This window comes from Catharus ustulatus, chromosome 3 (genome assembly GCF_009819885.2).
Source record: "Catharus ustulatus isolate bCatUst1 chromosome 3, bCatUst1.pri.v2, whole genome shotgun sequence".
Lineage (NCBI taxonomy): Eukaryota > Metazoa > Chordata > Aves > Passeriformes > Turdidae > Catharus > Catharus ustulatus.
In genome coordinates, this window is record NC_046223.1 from 49,386,890 (window position 1) to 49,407,854 (window position 20,965).

The 20,965-nt window shown below is 39.3% G+C and overlaps 1 protein-coding gene across 5 annotated transcripts in view; it reads right to left on the reverse strand.

The window, feature by feature from the left end:
- The window catches only part of LOC116993511 (SAM and SH3 domain-containing protein 1-like), a 528,294-nt gene that overhangs the window by 81,297 nt on the left and 426,032 nt on the right, over positions 1-20,965 (reverse strand). For all 5 annotated transcript variants that reach the window (XM_033054178.2, XM_033054180.2, XM_033054177.2 and 2 more), the window contains exon 2: positions 16,309-16,437. In XM_033054178.2, coding sequence (XP_032910069.1) covers positions 16,309-16,437 — 129 coding nt within the window. The remainder of the gene's footprint in view (positions 1-16,308; positions 16,438-20,965) is intronic.

Consider the following 20,965-nt stretch of genomic DNA (forward strand, 5'->3'; position numbering starts at 1 on the left):
TTCAGAAAGAGATGTCTTGATGACAAAGGACAGAAAGTATGTTACATGACATGTCCTTACACTTCTAAAATTATTTTTACAGACAAATCAAATGAGCACAGCAGAAATCCGCCTTCCTTCATGGTTTTAAACTTTTGATGGAGAACAGTATTTTCCAGAGGAAAGGAAGAGGGGTGTTGGTGGGGAAATATGAAAGTAATTTCAGCAGGAGTTTGTGAATAGGGTATTCTTTCATATTAATGAAAACCAGATCATAAAATAGGCTGTGAATTCAGAAATTGGCAGAAAATATATCAGAAATTCTATTAAATATACAAAACCACACATAATAGAAATTTATATGTATTTATGTCTATAAATAATTACATAAAAATTGTATTAAAAACACTAAGAGTTTTCTCCATCATAAGCTATCTTGAGGATATTGCTCTTGAAACAATAAAAAATAAGTCAAGATTCTAAAATGCAGTTCCATAGAACAACAGAATGTCTGGCAAGGGAAAACAAGTTACACCAATAATTTTGTACCACAAAGCTATTACATAATGTAAATCTATGCAATATAGTTTGTCATTTGATTTCAAAGTCATCAGGCAAAGGAAAAATGCAATGGTGTTTAGTTTGCAAACATCTCAGGAAACTTTCAAAGCATATACAAAACAGGAGGCATTAATATCACATAAAATTGATTAAAAAAAACCCACTTAATTTTACAGGTCAATTCTTTTGAAAGGAAAGTTGGGTAACAGTTGTCTTACTGCCTGAGTTGATTTCTTAATTTTCAAGCAATAAATAAGGCCTACACGGTTCAAGATCAAGTAATTAATTACTAAATTTATGGAAGGCTCTACTTCAAAAATCAATAAATGATGACTAAAGAAGGCATTATGAATAAAACAACTTCATAATACTGGGAACTCCACTTGAGAGGATGGCAAAATTTTCTATATAGCAAGTACATGCCAAATCAATCCATGTAATATAATTTGCATTGAACAAACTATTTAGCATTTTGCACAAGACCTCTGTGTTGAGATAGGTTAAGTCATCTTCCATTTTTGTGCAAGGTCACATATAAATACAGAGTGTTCTCTGGACCCTCCACTGTCACTGTTACAGACTGACCCTTTCCTGCAAATATCCGCAGCAGCATATACTTTTCAAAAGGAGCTGAAAAAAAATCTCCATCAGTGAAGATGTGATGGGAATGAGCAATTAAAAACAAATTCTTGTCAAAGCCAGTGAAATCTATATGAATATATACATATTGGCTCACATATACATATCAGACCAATAAATATATGTTTGATTTCTGGTGAAAGATCAAATGAGAAAGGTGCACAGCAGACACTGTTGCCTGCTTCCGTTACCAAGGAGCCCAGGGCTGGAAGGTACCGTCATTACCCATTAGAGAGAGAAAGGTTGTTCTCATTTGAGGCTCCATTCTAAAGAAATGAACATGTCAATCCACCACCATTTCTAGGGAAAGAACTGAAAAAGCAGGTTATTCTGGCCTAATGTTTGGGAATCAGATGCTGTGTAATATGGAAAACTGAAAGGTAGTGCATTTAAATAGAACTACCCAGACAAAGACATTCACGGTGGGGAACATCTTAGGAGCTAACAGGATAGCTAAAAAGGATGCAGGGATTACAGCGAATCATAAGATAAGCACAAGCCTTAGTGTCATGTTGTTGTGTAAAGAAGCACTATTGTATTACAGATACTATGAATGCTAAAACAGCTTGCCTAGGGAGACAGTGGAATTAACATGCTGGGACAATTTAAAGACAGGTCTGATCAACATCTGTTAAGCATGATCAGGACAGCTGAATCTATCTTGGGGCAAAGGAGGCACAAGGTGATTTCTCAAAATTATAACACAAAGCCAAGGTAAATTCCAGGAAATACAATAGTACTTGTAACAAAATAGGTTTGGTAACACACCTTCAACCACAACAAAAAACATCAGATATTGTTGTATTTATATTTCACTTCTGGTTTTTGCGTTTCACACATAACTACAAAGAGAATTTCCACTCTTCCTTTTGCAATAACTGGAAATTTTATCCCAGAGCAGGTGCTGCAAACTTAATCTGGTGTAGCTGAGATGCAGACTGCTTATGGTCTGATCCAAAGCTGTAAGCAGAAAAGCTAAATGAACAGCTTCACTTTTCATTGAGTCTGTGTTTCAAGGGACATTTTACATGTGCATTACCCTCAACACACTAGTCTTCAAGGATTACATTCGCATAGATTTCTGATCTTTTCTATTCTTTCTATTGCTATTCTGCAGAAGAGCATAGCTGGTTGCACAAAATCACTGCTCTCCAAGAGGTAACAACATCCAAACCAGGGAGACAAATACAAGAAAGAGCAAGGACTATAGAAGGATGGAAAAAAGGTAGGGTGTAGGAGGTGCTCAAGGAAAACAAAATGAAGCGTGTGGGAGAAAAGGAGCTGTAAGGACTTTTACTCTGAGTACTGAAGAGAGAAAATCTTGTGACACTTTGAAAAGATGCATGGGTAGAGTAAAATGAGGAAGGCAGGACGGCAGAGGCTGAGTTACTAAGGAATAGGATGAAAGGGGAAGATGATAGCAAGTAGTAATAAGAACACCTTAGAGAACAAACATGGTGTCATGGAAGGAGAGTCAGTAGAGAAAAACATAGAGGGTCTTCTGTAACTTCGTGTCTCCTGTAACAAGGCAGTACAGAGGCAATATCTGAGCTCTCACTGAGGGCTAGAAGTGATTAATCTAGAACAATGTAGCTTTCTCAGGTATTTTATCCTCTATCTGCTCTGAGAAAGAGGCTGACAAATCCAGCACTGGTGATCAAAGCCTTTCATCTGCCACTTTGCTGCTCTGACACAGTGGTGGAAATAAAAGTCTTATGCTCAAACCCTGAGATAAATAATCCATAACATTCCCCATTTGGAAAATATTTTTCCACTCAACATAACTACATTTGTGTTGATCTGAAGCTGCTGGTAAGAGAAAAGATACAAAGATTGATACGCTTGTGTTTCAAGAAATGTCTTTCTTTTGTGTAACCCTTTTCTGCAGGCTTATAAATTCTTGCTCAAAAGAATTTACCATGTTCTGAAGGTAATGAACCAGGATAAGAATCAGATCTGACTTCTGTAAGCCTTGCTCACCTATCCAGTCCTGAGATGAGTAACAGCAGGTAAGACCAGGATAAGCAGTGTGATTTGTGCCAAGTAAAGTTAATTTTCTTAGTATGAAGCATAAGATGACTTTTTGCACACTCTTACTATAGATACTGAACTCTACCATGGCCAGAGACATAGAAAAACAGTAGGTCCCTTAAAAACTTCCAATAGGCCCCTCTTAATAAAAGGAGCTATTAAAAACACATGAAATACTTGTGACCTGTGCTTGTTCACAAGAAGTCTTCATTTTCTTTTCATTCCACTCTTCAGACAGCTTAAAGAACAGTTTATGCAAGACACGCTTTTAGATTTCCAAATCTCCTTTTGTGTTTCTATTAGGTGTGAAATGAAAAAATGTGCCATTTCCCTCCAGTTAAAAAGGTGAGACAAAACACAACTCATATCATTCCATTTTGGGTGGGTTTGGGCCATGAATAATCTATGTGCTGCAGGGTCAGCATTTCTGTGTTGCAAGTGTCACATAATTTATTGCCATGAGAGGATATATATTTCTACGGAAAAGGAATTAGATAAACACTGCCACCAAATTTTTAGGATTTACTCATTGACAAAGTATCTCTCTCTGCAAGTAAATGAAGTTGCTAATTTTTAAGGTGCCCCTGAGGTAGGAGATCAATTACAAGGAATTGCATTAGCAGTAGGAACTAGAATGGTACTGGCTAATGTATAAGATTAAATTCAGATTTTTTTAAAGATGGAAATTGTTAGACCTCAGCTCATAGCAAACTTGTGATCTCATACAGAAAATATTCCTGTTTTCAAGACTGATAGAGGGTGAAAAAGACTGTGGTCATAAAATGATAAAATGATAAAGGGAAATAGATGTAACAAAAAATACAAAAAACAAAAAAACACAAAAATCAAAAAACACAAAAATGTCCAAGAGTTTATGAAAGAAATTCAAGAACACTAACTTTCTACAGTTTATAGGCAGAGATTTGAAAAGTGATGTGATACTCCCTAAAGAAAGCTTTAATACTTGAAGAGCGGCTACTGTGCAACCAGAAATATCCTTTCAAAGGAATCATCACAGTATGTCAACAATAATGAATTATAAAACATTCTTCAGTGCAATAAGGACCTCAAGATTCAACAGAGCAGAATTAAAGAAGCCATTTATGTGAAAGGATGAAAGGAAACAACAGGTAATCTGCTACAAACCCAATGATGGTGTCTTGTTATAGCTATACCCCTCTTACTGTCAACAAGGGCCGCTATAGAATAACACTTGTTTTAGAAATGTAAATACTTTCAATCAGAATAATCTCAATGGATTACTAAGAAGAGAAAATCAATTGTGTTTGCACTATTTAAGGAAAACAATAATATTTCCTGTTGCATGTAGCATGGATATAGAGGAAAACACAGTGTGTTTCCCACCATACTTTGCTGTGCTTCCTCTGAAAGTGACTTCTGGCAAAATGCCATCTCCTTCAACTTCATTGCAGATCTCAGATGTTCTGTATCACTCACTCAGACAAAATGTCTTCCTGCTTTCTCCTCCATTTGCTGACTGAACTATGGTCAGGAAGGTATTTCTATTTTTGTAATTTTAAAAAGCAAAAGAAATGCATTTAGATGCAAACCTTAGGGACACTCATGTCTTCCACTGCTCCAAACTAAGCTATAATAAAGAAGATACCTTCTGTATTCTTAGGTTTTTCACCGAACTTCTGCAGTTTATTCTTAAATGTTAACAGTTTTAATTCCTTCTGCCATTTTGTGAAGCTGGACTAAGACAGGGCTAAGTTCAATTTTATTCTTTTGTCCCTAGGTGTTTTCAGGTGTATAAAACACTCTAAGAAAAAACTGTTAAACCTTTCCATGACTTTGATTTTCAATTATTTCATTTCTCTTTTCTCATTAATTTCATCTTGGATCTTGCAAATGTCCAGAGCAATCTATTGTAGTGGCAGTCAGAACCTTGACTGTGTCTCACCATTTCTCCTGCAGTACCTATACTCAAAAGGTCATAACTTCTATTCAAAATCTCCTCCTTTGACCTTATGCCTCATCAAATTGTGCTTGCATTCTGGGCAGTGACCATGACAAATTCACAGAAAAAGAGTGCTTCTGGCAAGAAGTAGCAACCATTCTAGCTCTAAACAGCATTTTTTGTGCCTTAAAATGACCAATTGTGCTATGTTACTCTGGGTTTTTTAGTTATTACTTATTGTCATAAGTCATGTTGCACTATTACAATATTCTGGTCCATGCAGACAGTTCAGGGCTCACATAAGCACAAGTACCTTGCTGCCTTGTGACACTTTTCACCCTTTGCAGCCACAAGAATGCATTACCTGTTCTCTACTCCAGCTTAGTTTTCTAGTGACTCACCCAACCTTCTAACATTTCACTCCTTAGCCTCATAAGCAAACAATGACCAAACCTCCTTTTTCCTCTTCGTCCACCTGACATATAGTCAAAAGTCACAAATGCAGTGAGAGGTGCCAGCTCCTGGGGCACCTGCTCCTGACACTCTTGGACTCCTTATGCCACACATTTGCCCCAAAGTTGAGGCTTCTTGCTTGTGCACATATCACCTCCTGTTCCTAAAAAAAACCCCAAATCCAAACACAACCTACAAGAGTGGAAAAACCTGAGCAGGAAGCTCTGAAGAAGACAAGTCCAAGTGCCAACAAAATTTACATTCACCTTTCTTTCCTCCTAATGTCCCTTTCTACCTTCAGACCAAAATTTCAGTTAGAAAACTTGATGGCTACTTAGTTTCTGTAAAAAGTGTTTATCTTAGCCAACATATAAAATACTGAAAAGAATGTATTTAATTTGTTTATCTAGATGTTTTTAACAGCATGTGTTCCATGTCTAAGTACACCCTGTCATTCAGTCATGGAAAGCTTTATGAGATACTTCATATTTCCATGTTACCAAATACAAGTGTAGAGTTGATGCAATTCTTGGTGTTACTTCATTTCCATCATTTAAAGAAAATTTGAAGAACATTAACATTTCTTAGCAAATGACTGCTACGAAACATCTGTATATATTTGAAGAGCAAAGCTGTGAGTTTAGAGGTACCACCTGCAATTCAATAGCCACAAGAAAACTAATCCACTAAGGCTAAACATAACTCAGCTCAAAGGAGGAAAACCAAACTTACCAAGTCCCTCAAAATGCTCATCCAGACTAGCATTAAGCTAGTGTTGCTGTTAACTTGAAAGTCTACTCAAAGAAAAAGAGATTAAGGGAGATAATTTTTCTGCTATTGTCTATCCTACAAACAAAATATTATCCAAACTAATTATGGAGTAAAAAACAGCAATCAAGAAAAATAAATTTGAATTTTGCTAGAGGGTCAGTAATTTAGTTCCTTTTTAAAGTATCATTCTGATGTGAAATAACCAAAATATACAAAATAATTAAAAAGATATTGTTATACTATTATTTATTTTGTACATAAATGTAGACTACAAAAATAGTGTTAAAAAACATTGGGCTAAGATTCACATTCCTACTCCATTCCTGTTGAACCATGTTTAAAATACTTGAATTTTTTAACCTGCAAGTGGAAAAGAAAAGATTCACCAACTTTGTGAAGATGCTTACCTGGAAGATGAGACATTGCTATTCCCATTGCTGCACCAGGAACTGTTTACATATGTGAACAGGGTTGATGAACAGATAAGGTTAAGATAGAATATTAAATTGCAGAGCACTGTGCTTCAAGATAAGAGTTCAAATTTCCTCAGGCAGAGGGAAGAACAAAACTTTGGTTTTCTACAGCAGTGGATCAAACCACCACCTCCTACTACTTTGCACACCATGCCCTTCATCTCACGCTTTTCCCACAGGTGTTCAAAATGAAGTATCTCATTTCGAGTTTAACAAGAGCATTTTTTTCAGTCATCCCAACTGACATCATGCCAGTGAAATTTACACGTTGAAGAAATCAAGAGTCTCTTCCACAGCACCTCTGCATTTTTATTATCCCTGCCATATGTCAGACAATTATTTCAAGCAGAGGCAGGATGGTAGGAGGGAGAGATGGCTGGCAGTCAGCAACTGACCCAGAGAACAAGACTCTTCATCAGAACTCCACATTCCACCTTCAAAGGGAAGTTGCCAGACCAGGAACACTATAGAGTCTGGCACAATTTTGAAGCACATCCTAATTTTGGTTTTTTTAAAGCGTGGTCGAATGGACTGGATTTGAGGCTTGAGCTGCAGGGCACCCACAGTGCCTGTCACCCGCTGGCCATGCACTGCTTCACTGGCCAGGATTTGTTTACAGCTACACTGGGATACACCACTGTGAATTATTACATTGTTCTGAACTTACTATAATAAATGTCAGGTTACTCTGTTGCGAATTTAGCTACAGAGGAGGAATTAGGCAATTACATAGCTAAATCTTCATCAGCTGCTAAATCTCAGGGAGGAGAGGCCTAAATAGGGATAATGATACTAAAATTACCAGCTTCAAAGGACACAACAAAGGCTAATTAATGTTTTTAAAGGGTTTTGAGGGTGGAAAGTGCTATACAAAGGAGAAATGAAACTATTTGGTGAGCTTCTGTGTAGGCTAGCAACTGAAGGTTCCAATTATGTAGCTTTCAACAGTTAACCACATGAACAAAATAAAGCTACTCTGATGATTGACTTCCTTCTTACTTTCATTTGTGCAACTTTCACACCTGGCACATGCTTGAAAACTTTAAAATCTCTCTCTTTTGTCAAAATGGACTTCAACTACAGCCTAATCTTTGCTGGGCTACCATGACCCTGAGATTAGCTCAGCTGGTTGAAGCCTGGTGCCAAAAAAAAAACCAGCTCACCAAGGTTGTGGGATCAACTCTTTTATGGACCGTTCACTTAAGAGTTGGATGCTTGTGGACCTCTTCCAACTCAGAAGACTCTGACTCTGTGATCTATGGACACGCTAAGACAGAAAGCTGTGAGAAACCTGAATTGTGTGCCCCTGGAAAGGGAAGGGGAGATGGACTCCTTTCAAATAGTGTTTATCACTCTATTTTGTCTTAAAGAAAGCTTACAAATTCTGATTTTTCCTCTGTTACTTTTTTTATCTTCTGATTTATCTGGATGTATTATGAATAAAGCCTTATATGATGAAAAGCTTGTCTGTTTTTCCACATCTATAACCACTGATTCATTACGATGCTATTCTTATCATCTTTACAGCCTTAAATGCACCTGGGTACACAATTCTACTGCCACTAGTTTCACGTGAATTGTAAACCAAACAATTGTAACTGTCTTATCAGGAACCTCAACAGTGACAGTCAAAAGACACTGACATAAACAAAAAATTACCAGTATGTGTTTCATAATGAGCTTATGAATTCCAAATTTTGCTAATCATTTCAAGTCTTTCTTCTTTCATTAGTTTCTAATCCATGACTGATTTTATTCATCATGCCCACAAGCAATGCAAGAAGTTAATCCCTCTGATAAGGAACTGAAATGGAATTCTTTTGAACATATTACCTGTTAATTTTCATATGTATGTTTTCACAGAATTATTGCCTTTCCCAACTCCATTTACTTGAACAACCAAAGAAGCCTTAGAATCAGGGAAAATCTGGACGAAGTAATCCCAGATTACTTTGTTCCCTTATGTAAAATAAAGCTGCAATCAATTTCCCCTTTGGGGAAAACTTAAAATATAAATCAGGAGGGATATGACATATGGGAGTCAGGGAGCAGGATTTCCAGCTGATAGCCATTCCTTTTCATTATTTTGTGGAAAACAGATTGATCATTCACCAAAGAAATCATGTTTCTTCAAACTACTTGAGTTCTCCTTCAAACACAAAATTCACAGAGCATCTTGTTTGAAATGGAGCATTTCTCTGTGTGCTTCAGGCGACACTTCTGAAACAGGAAACCTACACAACACTGAGAGAAGATAAAGCATGGAAAGATCAAAGGAGAGTAGCTGTGGATCATCAGAACCTACATCATGAAGAGCAGGGGCCAGGCCATCAGAAGAGGAAAAAAGAAACCAGCCCCTTTGAATTCACAGATGGAGCCCTGATTTCCTCTGGGCATCTTTGTTGGAGGAGTGTCCTTCTGCTGCAGAGAAGCAGACATTCCAAAACACATCCAGATGTGCACCCATATTACGATGTGTTTCTCATTCTCCTCACAACATGCTCTTGATTTATTATTGATTAAGAGCTGTTTGTTTTCCCTAATGATCTGCAAGTCTGTTATGGTTCTTACAAGTAAGATTTTTCAACTAATCTCAAGACATCTATCTTGAGCGATATCCTTACTATTCCTTGAGGACACACAGTGTGTTTCCCTACTTGGGGACTTAGAAGAAGCACAAGCAAGTGCTACAATTAGTTGACATTTGAAGTTGATGCCAGCTGTCTTCAACACACATAGATAGACTGGTGAGCAGTGGTTGGGGAGCCACAGAAGGAGAGCACAGAGAGACTGCCTAGGGAATCAAGCTGATGCTATGCAAAGACTGAGAGGAGTAATCTTAATAGAAGACATGACATCTTTTGGGTTCATTCCTCTGTTGGTTTAGCTGCTATCACATTACAAAAGTCTGACACTTCCAACACAGCCCAATACACATTGCTGTCCTTCCCAGAGTAATGCTACTTAGCTGGGTATCTTGGTAATCTAGTAATACGTGAATGGCAAGTTGGGCTGCACGTCACAGAAACTGTTCCCCGCAGAATTTGGGTTGGTTTGAGTTGATTTTGTTTGTTAGTTTTGGTTTTCCTGGTTGTTTTGTTGGGGTATATTTCCCCTCAGAGACACACCTTCTTAAATGGCAATTTAATTTGCTCTTTTTTATTCAGTGCAATGAAATTCACCAGCATGATGCTGTACATTTCCAGTTCTGCTGTCACTTTTAAATTCTAAGGGAAGAAAGGAAAAAAAATACACAAAAGGAGCTAAAGTTAGTCAATCAATTACCCCTTCCCACTAGTCCTCAGGCTCCAATGAGATTAAATCACAGAGTTAATACAAATCTAGTCTGTCAGTTCCACCAGATCTGTGCTGTGTCTGGCAAGCACAGCAAGAGCACAATAAGAATATATTCAACTGATCTAAGGTTCAAAGTAAAACTCCTGCTGTATGTAAAGAGGCAAGAAAATGATTACAAATTATGTTAGAACATTAAGAATACCCAGAAACACACTTATAAAGCTAAAGAGAATTTCTCCCCTCCACAATTACCAGTCAGACTGCCAGAATTGAGTTATCCTATTTATAACATAAATATTATTTTGTTTATAGCAGTATTATCAGCTCAGAAAAAAATAAACAAAAAACAATTACCTTTACCTTTTCCTGTAACACTGACATTATCAAAAATACTTCAGAAGACCAGAAGTGTTAAACAGAAGATCCTACTCCAGAAAGCAAGGATCCTCCAAAAGTATGAAAGGAAGATAAGGTCACCCAAACCATCACAACTGCAAAGTCTGCTGAGTCTCCAGCCTACAAATGAACAGATTTTGCCTAAGGGATTATTCACAAATGGTCTTCCAACCAAAACAGTGGTGTATCTGCAGGAGATCATTAGCTTGCAGAAAGTGGAGAGATTTTACTTAGTCTGCTAGTATTAAGTGAACTAAGTACTGTTTAAGAATGGTATTCACTTTGCTGCATATGGAACAAGCCTTGCTTTGTTTTCATGTTTAATGCTAGCTCTATATTTAAATGTCTTTGCTGCTATGGTGTGTGATATGAGACACTAAAAATAGCCTGTCCATTCCAAAATTTCCGTAGTGTCTACCTTTGAAAAGTTCCATTAATGATGAAAATGTTGGTATGAATTTAACTTATGAAGATAAGCCTAAACCACTGAGAGACCGAGACTTGACACACAGTAAATCTCCATTAAATATTTTCTATGTGAATCTACTTTAAGTACCTCATACTCAGGCTAAATATCCCCCAGCTCAATCTATACTGAGGGGGAAAAAAATCCACAATGATACTTGAAAGTCCACACTTTTTACTTTTCCTGTCCAATAAGGCCTGTAGACTTTAAAAAAATTAGGAAATCTTATCTCTGTAGCTTTTTTTTTTTTTTTCTGTGCTGTAGATACCTTTTTAATTAAACTCAGATGTTGTTTATACTTTGGAAGGCCTCTTGCAGCCAGTAAGACAAAACAAAACAGTGGGATCCTGTTCCAGTGAGATACAGAAGTGTCCTCTCAGGACAGATGGTAACAGCAGCCAGCACTGAATTTGCAAAGCAGAGGTGATCATTTCATAGCAGGAATAAGCAGTCTATTCTAGATCCTGAAATATTAATGTAAGATATGAAGAATGATGGACATGATTCGTGTCAGCTATGGAGTAGACACAGGCACTCCACACACACGTTCAGCATCCCAACTCCAGCTTTGGTGGCTAACTCCCTTGAAGATTTTTAAGTACATCAATCACTGACTACAACTGTTCTGCATGTTTTAGGGTGCTTCAGCAAAGGCTGGCTGGTTTCTCAAATAGCCTGATGGTACTGCCAACTAGTAGTACTATACCTAAAGAGGAAAAATCATTATTACTCTATCACTCAAATTACTAATTACTCTACTTTTGCTGCTTTTCCTCCCCTTTTTCTTGCTGGACCATTTGTACGTGATGACATTACCTAGATGGTCAATTCCATCTGTAATCAAACAACTGGTTGTTGAGCATCTTTTAAAACCATGCACAGACAAGTCTTAGGAAGACTACATGGATGTTGGAAGTAGGACAAGAAACTTGAGATGCTTTTATGTTCATTTCTATTTTCTGTATTTGCCTGTGTACATGTGAAGGTACTGTTAAAACACACAGGAATAGGCAAGGTAATCTTTCCTAAGACATGCATTGTACTTTACCACAATATACAGAGAGATTCTGAACACAGCCTCTTCTACACTATGAAATTAATTGCATGAATGTGGGGAAAAAGTATACTACTGTGCCATTTAGCTTTTCAGTGGCATTAATTTTATATGATTTGCAAGACAAAAGATGGCTGCAACTTCTCAGTGCCCCAACTGCAGCTGTCAGAGTCCATCAGAAAACCTCAAACTGTTCTTTGACTTCAAGATCATCAACTACAATACAGACCTTGGCAGCAGCAGTTAGATGGCTGCTGTCAGTGATCGATGAGACAACAGAATGCAGTTTGCTCTTTCACTAAGTCAATGCTGTCCTGCCCTGCTGACAGGCAAGGCAAAGTTGCTTTTGTCAGTGAGCCAGGCAGATCTGACCCCAGAGACACAAAGGAGGCAGGTCATCAAATGGTTTATGTTGAAATTCATCTTGAAGATCATCTAGTTCCAACCTCACTGCAATGGGGTTGCTCAAAGCCCCACCTGACCTGGCTTTGAACACTTCCAGGGATGAGGGCACCCACAACTTCTCTGTTCCAGTGTCTCACCCCTATCACTACTTGTCCTTGTACAAAGGTGCCTCTTCAGCTCTCTTGTAGCCCCCTTTAGCTACTGCAAGGCTGCAGTGAGGTCCTACTGGAACCTTTTCTTCTCCAGGCTGAAGGAACACAGTTCTCACATCCTTCCTGTGGGGACCCCAGAACCGGATGCAGAGCAGAGTAGAAGGGAAGAATCACCTCCCTTGACCTGCTGGCCACACTCCTTTTGATGCAGCCCAGAATCTGGCTGGCTTTCCAGGCTGTGAGCACACACTGAAAGTCAAGTTCTTCATCTACCAATACCCCTAAGACCTTATCCCCAGAGCTGCTCTTCATTCACTCTCCTCCCAGCCTGTACCTGTGCTCAGGATTGCCCCAACCCATGTGGTGGACCTTGCACTTGGCCTTTTTGAATTTCATGAAGCTTCACAGGCCCACGTCTCAAGCCTGTCCAGGTCCCTCTGGATGGCACCCCTTCCCTCCAGCATGTTGACCATTCCACTCAGCTTGCTGAGGGTGCACTTGATCCCACTCTCCCTGTCACCAGCAAAGATCTTAAACAGCACCAATCCAAACAGTGATCCCTAAGGAACACCACCTGACACTGATCTCCATTTGGATGTTGAGCCATTGGAGTGTGGCTATCCAGCCAACTTCTTATACACCTCAGTTCATCCATCTAATTCATGTCTCTCCAATTTAAAGACAAGGATGTCAAGTGAACAGTTAGAAAACACCATCCTCACAGAGTCACTTGTCCAGCGATAACTATTTTAGCAGATGTCCACCTCAATACTACCAGTGATACATTCATTATGGGCCTGAAAATCCACTATATCTACTCCACCTGCAGTTTTTCCTCAGCCAAAAGCCCACATGGTGGACAGGAATAGGCCAAATGCTAGGAAATGTGGGCAACTCCCATGCTGTTCACAAACATTAATGTCCAAACCCAAGCACATTCTCCATTACAAAAACATAGGCAAAATTCCAAACACAGAAAGCAGTTATCGTGTTTAGGGACAACTAACAATCCTTGACAGCATTACCATTTGGAAAAATATTCTGGTTTCAGCTCCATCTGCACCCACTGTTTTGTTACAAGATATGCTGCTTTCCCAAACAATTTTACCAAGTGATTTTTTTTTTAATTGAACTTCAGAGCAGGATATCTAGACTGAAATGGCCATGGTCTGATAGGAAAGGCTGGAGAGCTGATTAGAAAGTACAATATACAATCAAGATATCAACACTTGCACCCTAACAGCTTCAAATTATTCCAAAGGGTACAGAAGCAGCAATAAACAGTTCATATTTCTGTCCTTCCAGTGGACATGCTACAAAGGGCAATCTGGGCGAGCCGGTGCTAAATACATGTTCCTGCCAAAGCTCTGCCAGCTCAGGCATGTCTTTGTTATTACACAGCTCCTCCTGACAGGGCCTCTCTGTGCAGGGTTTAGAGGACGCTTCGACTCCTGGGGTGACTGTTCTTTCTCTTTGTTCAGAGCATTCAGTGAAAGCAGCAACCTAATCTTGGCCTTTTATGTTTCTGCTAAGTATATTATGCACTCAATACTGCATTTTCATATGGATTCAGTAACTGCCACTCCAGCAAACCCCTGAAAATCTTGAATAGATTTTAGCTCTGCTGTGTTCACTAAAGCAAGGGAGAAGACCACTGGGGAGGGGAGGAAGAACTGCCTACCTCCAGCTCTGGCACAGCCCCACTGCTGGGAAGAGAGGGTGTAGAGATAGCACTGCCCTCTTCATCCCTGCTAGAAGAGCAATATATGGCACAGCAAGGTCAGGCTAGGCTAACAGACTATCAATACTGGTACATAATAATTTTGGAGCTGCATATATTTGCTATCTGGTACCTTTTTTTTTGCTATCGTAGCACATCTGGGATTTCATTAGGCATTTCCCCCAGCATTAGCTCCCATTCACTATCCCCAAACATCTGTCAATGCACTACCTTTCCTCAAGGTGTATAGAGAGGAGAAACACCACAAGTGACTCCTCTGTTCATCACACTAAAATCACATTCTGGTCTACATGGCCATTTCCCCCTCCCTGTGTATCTAAGGCAAGCCTGCCTGTTTATTGATGAGAGCAAGTTTCGGCTGCAGTCAGCACTGTTTGGATGCAGTTGTTGGGTAAGTGAGCTAGCATCTACAGTCTCATATGCTATCAGCACAACAGCTATCTTATGTCTAGAAACTACATTATAGAGTGACAGATGTAGCAAAAATGGAGGACTAATTTAATTTTCAATTGCATTGTCTTCTCTCTGACCTGACAGTTCAAGAAGTCATAACTAGACCACTAGAGTAAGCAAACTCAGTATCAGAGGCACTGAAGAGAAGTCTCCAGGCTGTTTTCTACACAGCCACTTTCTCTGACTATAGCTTCTCTGGAGTAGAATGAATCAGTCAGTAGTCTGTCTTTGGTTAGCTCACATCTATTTAAACCAGCGTGAAGATCCACACCTTTGATGTGAGTTAATTAAGTTCACATGGCTTTCTCCAGCCTGGCTTCTGCACCTTCAGAAGCAAAGGGAGCCAAATTAGGCCCATCTGTCTAAATGGAAGGGGACCTCTCCTGCCATAAGGCACACTCCATTACCCAGCACAGGAGCTGCCTTCCAAGAGCACCAGGAAAGGGGGTTTCATTGCTGCCAACAGCTACTGAGAATACCAGGCCTGCCAGGCGTGAGGCCTTTCATGAGAACCACAGTTCTGAGCTATCAGCTTCTCTGCACAGAAGCCTCAAGGGTCTGTCTGCAAAAGAATTTCCTGCAATAGCCTTTTGTTTAACCCTTGGAACTTCTTGGCAGCAACTGATCTGCAAAAAAGATTTGCTTTTTATCTATTTAAAAATAGTGAAGGAATTAACAAACTTCAGTGGGGCAGATGATTATTCCCTGCCTTGATTCTGCAGCCATTAATTGTGTAATTGAAGTCTGTAGCCTCTACAGACTCTGAAAGCCTCTCAGTTGGTATTCCAAAAGGAAAGAAAGTAGCCTTAAATAATGCACATCATCAGGTACAGCTATTACCAAGGCGCTCTCAAGGACTTATGCCCTTGCCCGGCAAGAAGAGTTGGGGGATTCAGCTGTCAGAAAAGACAGTTTCAAAAAGATTTGCTGGTATCTGTGGAGAGGCTATCAAAAAGGTGTGTGGCATGAGAACAATAGACAACAGGTATAAATTGCCATGGGGAGGATCTCACCTGCTACAGGTTCTGTAATGAGTAAAATAATGGAAAGAGGTTCATAGAACTGCTGACATTTGGGAGCCTGGAACCAGTATTTGCACCCTGGACTTTTGAGAAGTACTTCTTTACAGTTTGTAGAGGGTGACTGAAAACCTGCACAGTTTGATTGTGCTTACACTGGGAGTATCTTGGAGCAAGGAAATTATGCTTTCATCAGAGAGTATCTTGCCTCTGAGAGTTGAGAATTGCAACCAAATGTATGCAAGCAAGAAGTGCTCTAATTAAAGAAGAAATAAGAAATTCAGACTCCAAGGCTTAATGAATCATAAAAAATACCTAGGAAAAACCTAATCCAGCTAATTCCAAGTGTTTAACTGAGTTGGCTGAAATGTTTGCCTGCGTGAACACAACCACATAGTTATTTCCCTGGGTAGAATTCTTCAAGCTGTAATATTGATTCTTCATTTGGAGCATGAATAGCAATTATTTGTTAATAAAGTTGTAACTTTTCTACATACCAAATCAAGGTCTTGGGAAACCCTCCGCTTGCGCAGCTCTTCCATCCTCTCACACACATCTGTGAAGCAGGTGTTGTAGTAGTCTGCATACTGCTGTGCCAGATCATCGATATTTCCCAGTGACCCATCCTACAGGGAAGACAAAGGAAACAGGTTAATCAATTTTAAAATTCTAATTTAAAGGTAACACCACAACTATGAAGAACCTCCCCGCCCCAGCATATCATGCTGCATCCTCTCCATCCCTGAGAGCACATGAACAGTAAGAACAGAACCAGAACAGCTCCTCACAATCAGATGGGACTTTGTTAACTCCTACAGAGAGAAAGAAGGCAGGGACAACAATGCACTGCAGTAGAACAACACATCCTCAGCTACTATCTGCCTCAATTCCCTCCCACCAGCATATACTCATATTGCACCTGGCTCTTCCAAGCAGCAGCTCGCTCTTCCGAGAGCCAGTCATTACACACATTTCACTGACCTTACCACGAGTAGCCCTGCTTTGTGACAATGACTAACTGCAACTAAACCCATTGCATTTCTTGCCAATACACCAAATCAGCCAGACTGCAAAAAATGACACCCACAAAGACACTCTGCCAGTAGGTCTTTTAAGATGTACTGGAGGTGGCAATGTGGTTTGCTGAGTCCCAAATGTCTGCTTTGCAGGGCAGGATTGCTACACTGTTAATAAAATGGCTATAAAAATAAATCTAAAAATAGAAATCTAATTTTAATAATATGTTAATTACAGTCCAAATTCATACTTTTTAAATTATGAATTAGGAAAATAAGACCAAAACAATATAAAAGCTGAATTTTAAGTGTCATAAGAAACCTTTCTAAATATCAGATATGTATGCTGCACCTGTGAAATGAGGGGGTGGGCAGGTACAATATGCACACACTTAAGATAGTCCAAAAGATGGGATGTAGTAATCTTGTGTCCCTAGTTGTCTAACTTATGAAAGAGCATGTATGTTACTGTGTGCATCCTTTAGATGCTAACAATCTGCTCTCTGTGCCTATGCTGAGAGGAGGACAAGAATACATTGCAGACTGTTATTTCATTGCTGCTGTTCATAGATGCACACGTATAAAATTATGTCAGCATTATTAAGAGAAAGCTAAGCAATAGAAAAATAATGTAAAAATAATTATGCTAATAATATTCATAAATTGCAAAGTTGAGTTATAGCACATGAGCTAGGAGGAACTCTTAATTAGTAACCACACCTTACTGAAGCTGTTGTTACTTGGAAATAAGCATGTGCTTCCACTCTCAGGGTTCTGGACTATGTTGAAGAGGTAGGTTTGCTCTAATGAAGTATCACTTCCAGAAAATTGGAAAAAACATTCTAGATTCAATAAAAGTGAAAGCCTATTAAATCTCAGAGTCTGTGAAAACTACTTTCTACTCTTTTAAAGTGTAATTCCACAGGCAGAACAGTTATCTCCTGAAACTTTTGCAGATTCCCCAGAAACTTCTGCAGAGCTCACATTCCCAAAATGTAGAGCAGCTTGCATTTGCTTAACACTAGTAGGCTCAGTACAGGTGGAAAACAATTTGCATTGTCACTTGTTGGAGCAGCAGAAGCAAAATAACTACCCCATATATATATACACACACACACTTTCTCCCCTGCCCTCATACTAACGTATGTTTTTACTGTAGTTCCTATCTCTCAACCTGCCAAAGATCTCACACAGGAGATGTTTCAAGCATTAAAAGATTGGGGTCCTTATACAAATACACTTCCGGGAACTTCAGACTTTCCAGAGCTTTGGACAAACAACCTCCTGTACTACTAAGCAAATGTATAATTTACATGGGGAAAAAGCCAGCACCAAGCCACCTGCTGCCTGCTCACAGCAGAAGCCTATGTCTTCCTCCAACCATCTCTTTGACATCCATCACCTCCCAACAAGCTAGAGAAGACACGTGTACCACAAGTTTCGCAAATTTCCCTGTGCCACTGGACATTCCTCTGGTGGCTGACGGTGTGCTTTCTGGCCCCACATAGACTATGTGCTGCTTTCAGTGTTTAAACATTTAGCAGGAATAACCAGGGCTGCACTGCTGGGGAAGAAAATGAACACCAAGCTGAAAAGGCAACCCCAAAACTTCACCTTGATTTGGTCACTTTTGTGGGCAGTAGGAGAACCTGTATGACTTCCAAGGAGAATCCCAGCTATGCAATCATAACAAACATCCCTCTCTAAGGGTTTTCAAAAATTCCCACTCTGGAGATACTTCCCCAGCCAGAGTCTGTTTATTCTTCGATAAGTTTTGCAAGTTAAGAACATTGAAGATGGAAACAGTAATGATAGAAGAGCAACACAGGGAAGCATCATTTAACTAGAGCAATATGAAAACTGCCTACCAGTCCATCTCCTCTCACAATTCTGGAAACCATACATTCCATAAAGTTAACCTGCTCCAAAATACGCAGAATTTTCTAACTTTTGAAAGTAATTCATGACTTTGAAATTGCCTGAAATACTCCAAATCCAAATATATCACATGAACTTTAGCTTAGCTGAGAGCCAGACAGAGCTGAGGATCTCAGCACGCTCCGGTGCTCCTCCCCACACCTCCTCAGACCCGTGGTCACGGACCATTTGCAGGACAGCAGTGGCACTGCCAGTGGATCAAATACAGCTCAACAAGTGCTCATTTTTCGCTTGTGCTGGCGTGCAGTTCACTGGGCTATTTTTAAAGGTAGCCTCCACAAGGCTGAAGGCTTCTGACTGTCCCTAGAACAAAATTAGCTCGATTGCAGCACCCCAATTAAAGCTTGCAGAACGTGGGTGGCCCCACTGGCAGCGAGCACGTGGCTGCAAAGAAAGGCCTATTCACAAGTGACCCAGTCCACCAGTGCCACCGTGGCCAGAGGAGCAGAGCTGCAGGCATCAGCCTGCCTGACTGACAGCAGGGATTGCTGGCAGTACTCAGGGCTTGTGTGAGGGGGGCTATGCTACAAATGAAAACAAGCTTCATGTCCATAAAAAGATGAAGGAACAGAAAAAATCCCACATGATCTCAGCGAGGAGAATAGCCAGCTGACACACACACTCATTACAGCCCTGCCATGCTTTTGCTGGATTACCATACTGAGGGCAGCCACAGCTTTATGCAGTTGCCATTCTGCAAAGGTTGCATGCACCCTCCCCCTGTCCAGATGTAGACAGCTTTGGGGTTTGAAGCCCCATAGCTTCAAAATTAGAATGAACCACAAGCACTTGCTTTTGCACCTCAACTTGCCAGAAAGATGCAGTGCAAAATGCCAATTGAAAGATTTGCATCTGTGGCCAAGAGCTGCTTTTGCGAATTTATGCATGCAGACAATGCAGAAAGCATTGGTTTTGTTAAAAGAAATACAGATACATCAATCAACCCAAGCCAAAGACAGCAAGCATCTCACAACCCACAGCATCCACTCATATTTCATGTAAGTAAATGTCATAACTTAACAAATGATTGTGCATTTGATTTATATGACCTCAAATTTGATCCCTAGATAGTTATCTCCATCATCCTCCTTTACTCTTCAAGCATTACTAAAAGCATGGCAAAACTTGGAAAAGAGAAGATGCTTCATTTTTCTACTGCACAAATAATGGCCAAGACCTACTTTAGATATCATCAAACCACAAGTATAACTCATCTGAAGAACCATGGCATTTTGTCTTTTCTTTAAATTGACCCTCCCAATGTCTCCAAATAATTCTAAACTGTCTCACACAAAATCACTAGCATTGTGATTTGCAATTCTATTTTGGTTTTGAGTATTTAAGAATATTAATATGCAAAACATTAGCTCCAGTTTGATAAGTCATGCATTCCCTTACAAATGGAGTCAAAGGAATATGCAGAAAAGTTTTTTAAAATCTCTAGATTTAGTAATAAAATAGAACACTAAAAGCATTACTATCCATATTTTAAAAATATTTTGATCTGATGCAGACGGATCTCTTACAAAGAGTAAGACCCAGTGGTAATTTTCATAGGTTTAGACAAATGTGGAGTGCCATTTTAGTTTCACAGGTAGAAAAAAGCATACAGTTATTTGATACAAAAAATAAACCAATGTAATTTATAATACGCCTTCAATCATCATGTACCACTATGTCCCACTTGATACAGATGGGTTCCATATTTGAGACATCTCATGTGAGCAGTGAAAAACTGCATAGCTTTCAAATTTGTTCTCACTGATATACCTGTAATTCAGAAGCCTCTGAAATGCTCTGAATTGTCAGTAACATTTTTAAAGCCAAAACCTCATAATAAACTCTCTCATATTGTTACAAATTTATCAGTTAAAAAAAGCAATAACATGAAGAGTGTTTTGCACCAATTGTGTTTATTACCATGCAAACTGCAATGTTCCTGCTGTATAATCCCACAGATTTTCTCTAGTGGAAAAAAATTGTGAGCAATACAAATATTGAGAATAAAAACCATTCCCCAAACACTTTATTGGTAAAAAGTTACAACGTTTCCCTTAAGATTTCACTACTGCACAGACCCTTCCACAAAATAGTTTGATAGCCAGGAAAGTACACAACCCATTATTTTTAAAGGGTTAAATGAAGATTTAACAGTCTAATGAAAACAGAAGTTATCTCAGATATCTATTTTCAGTTGTGT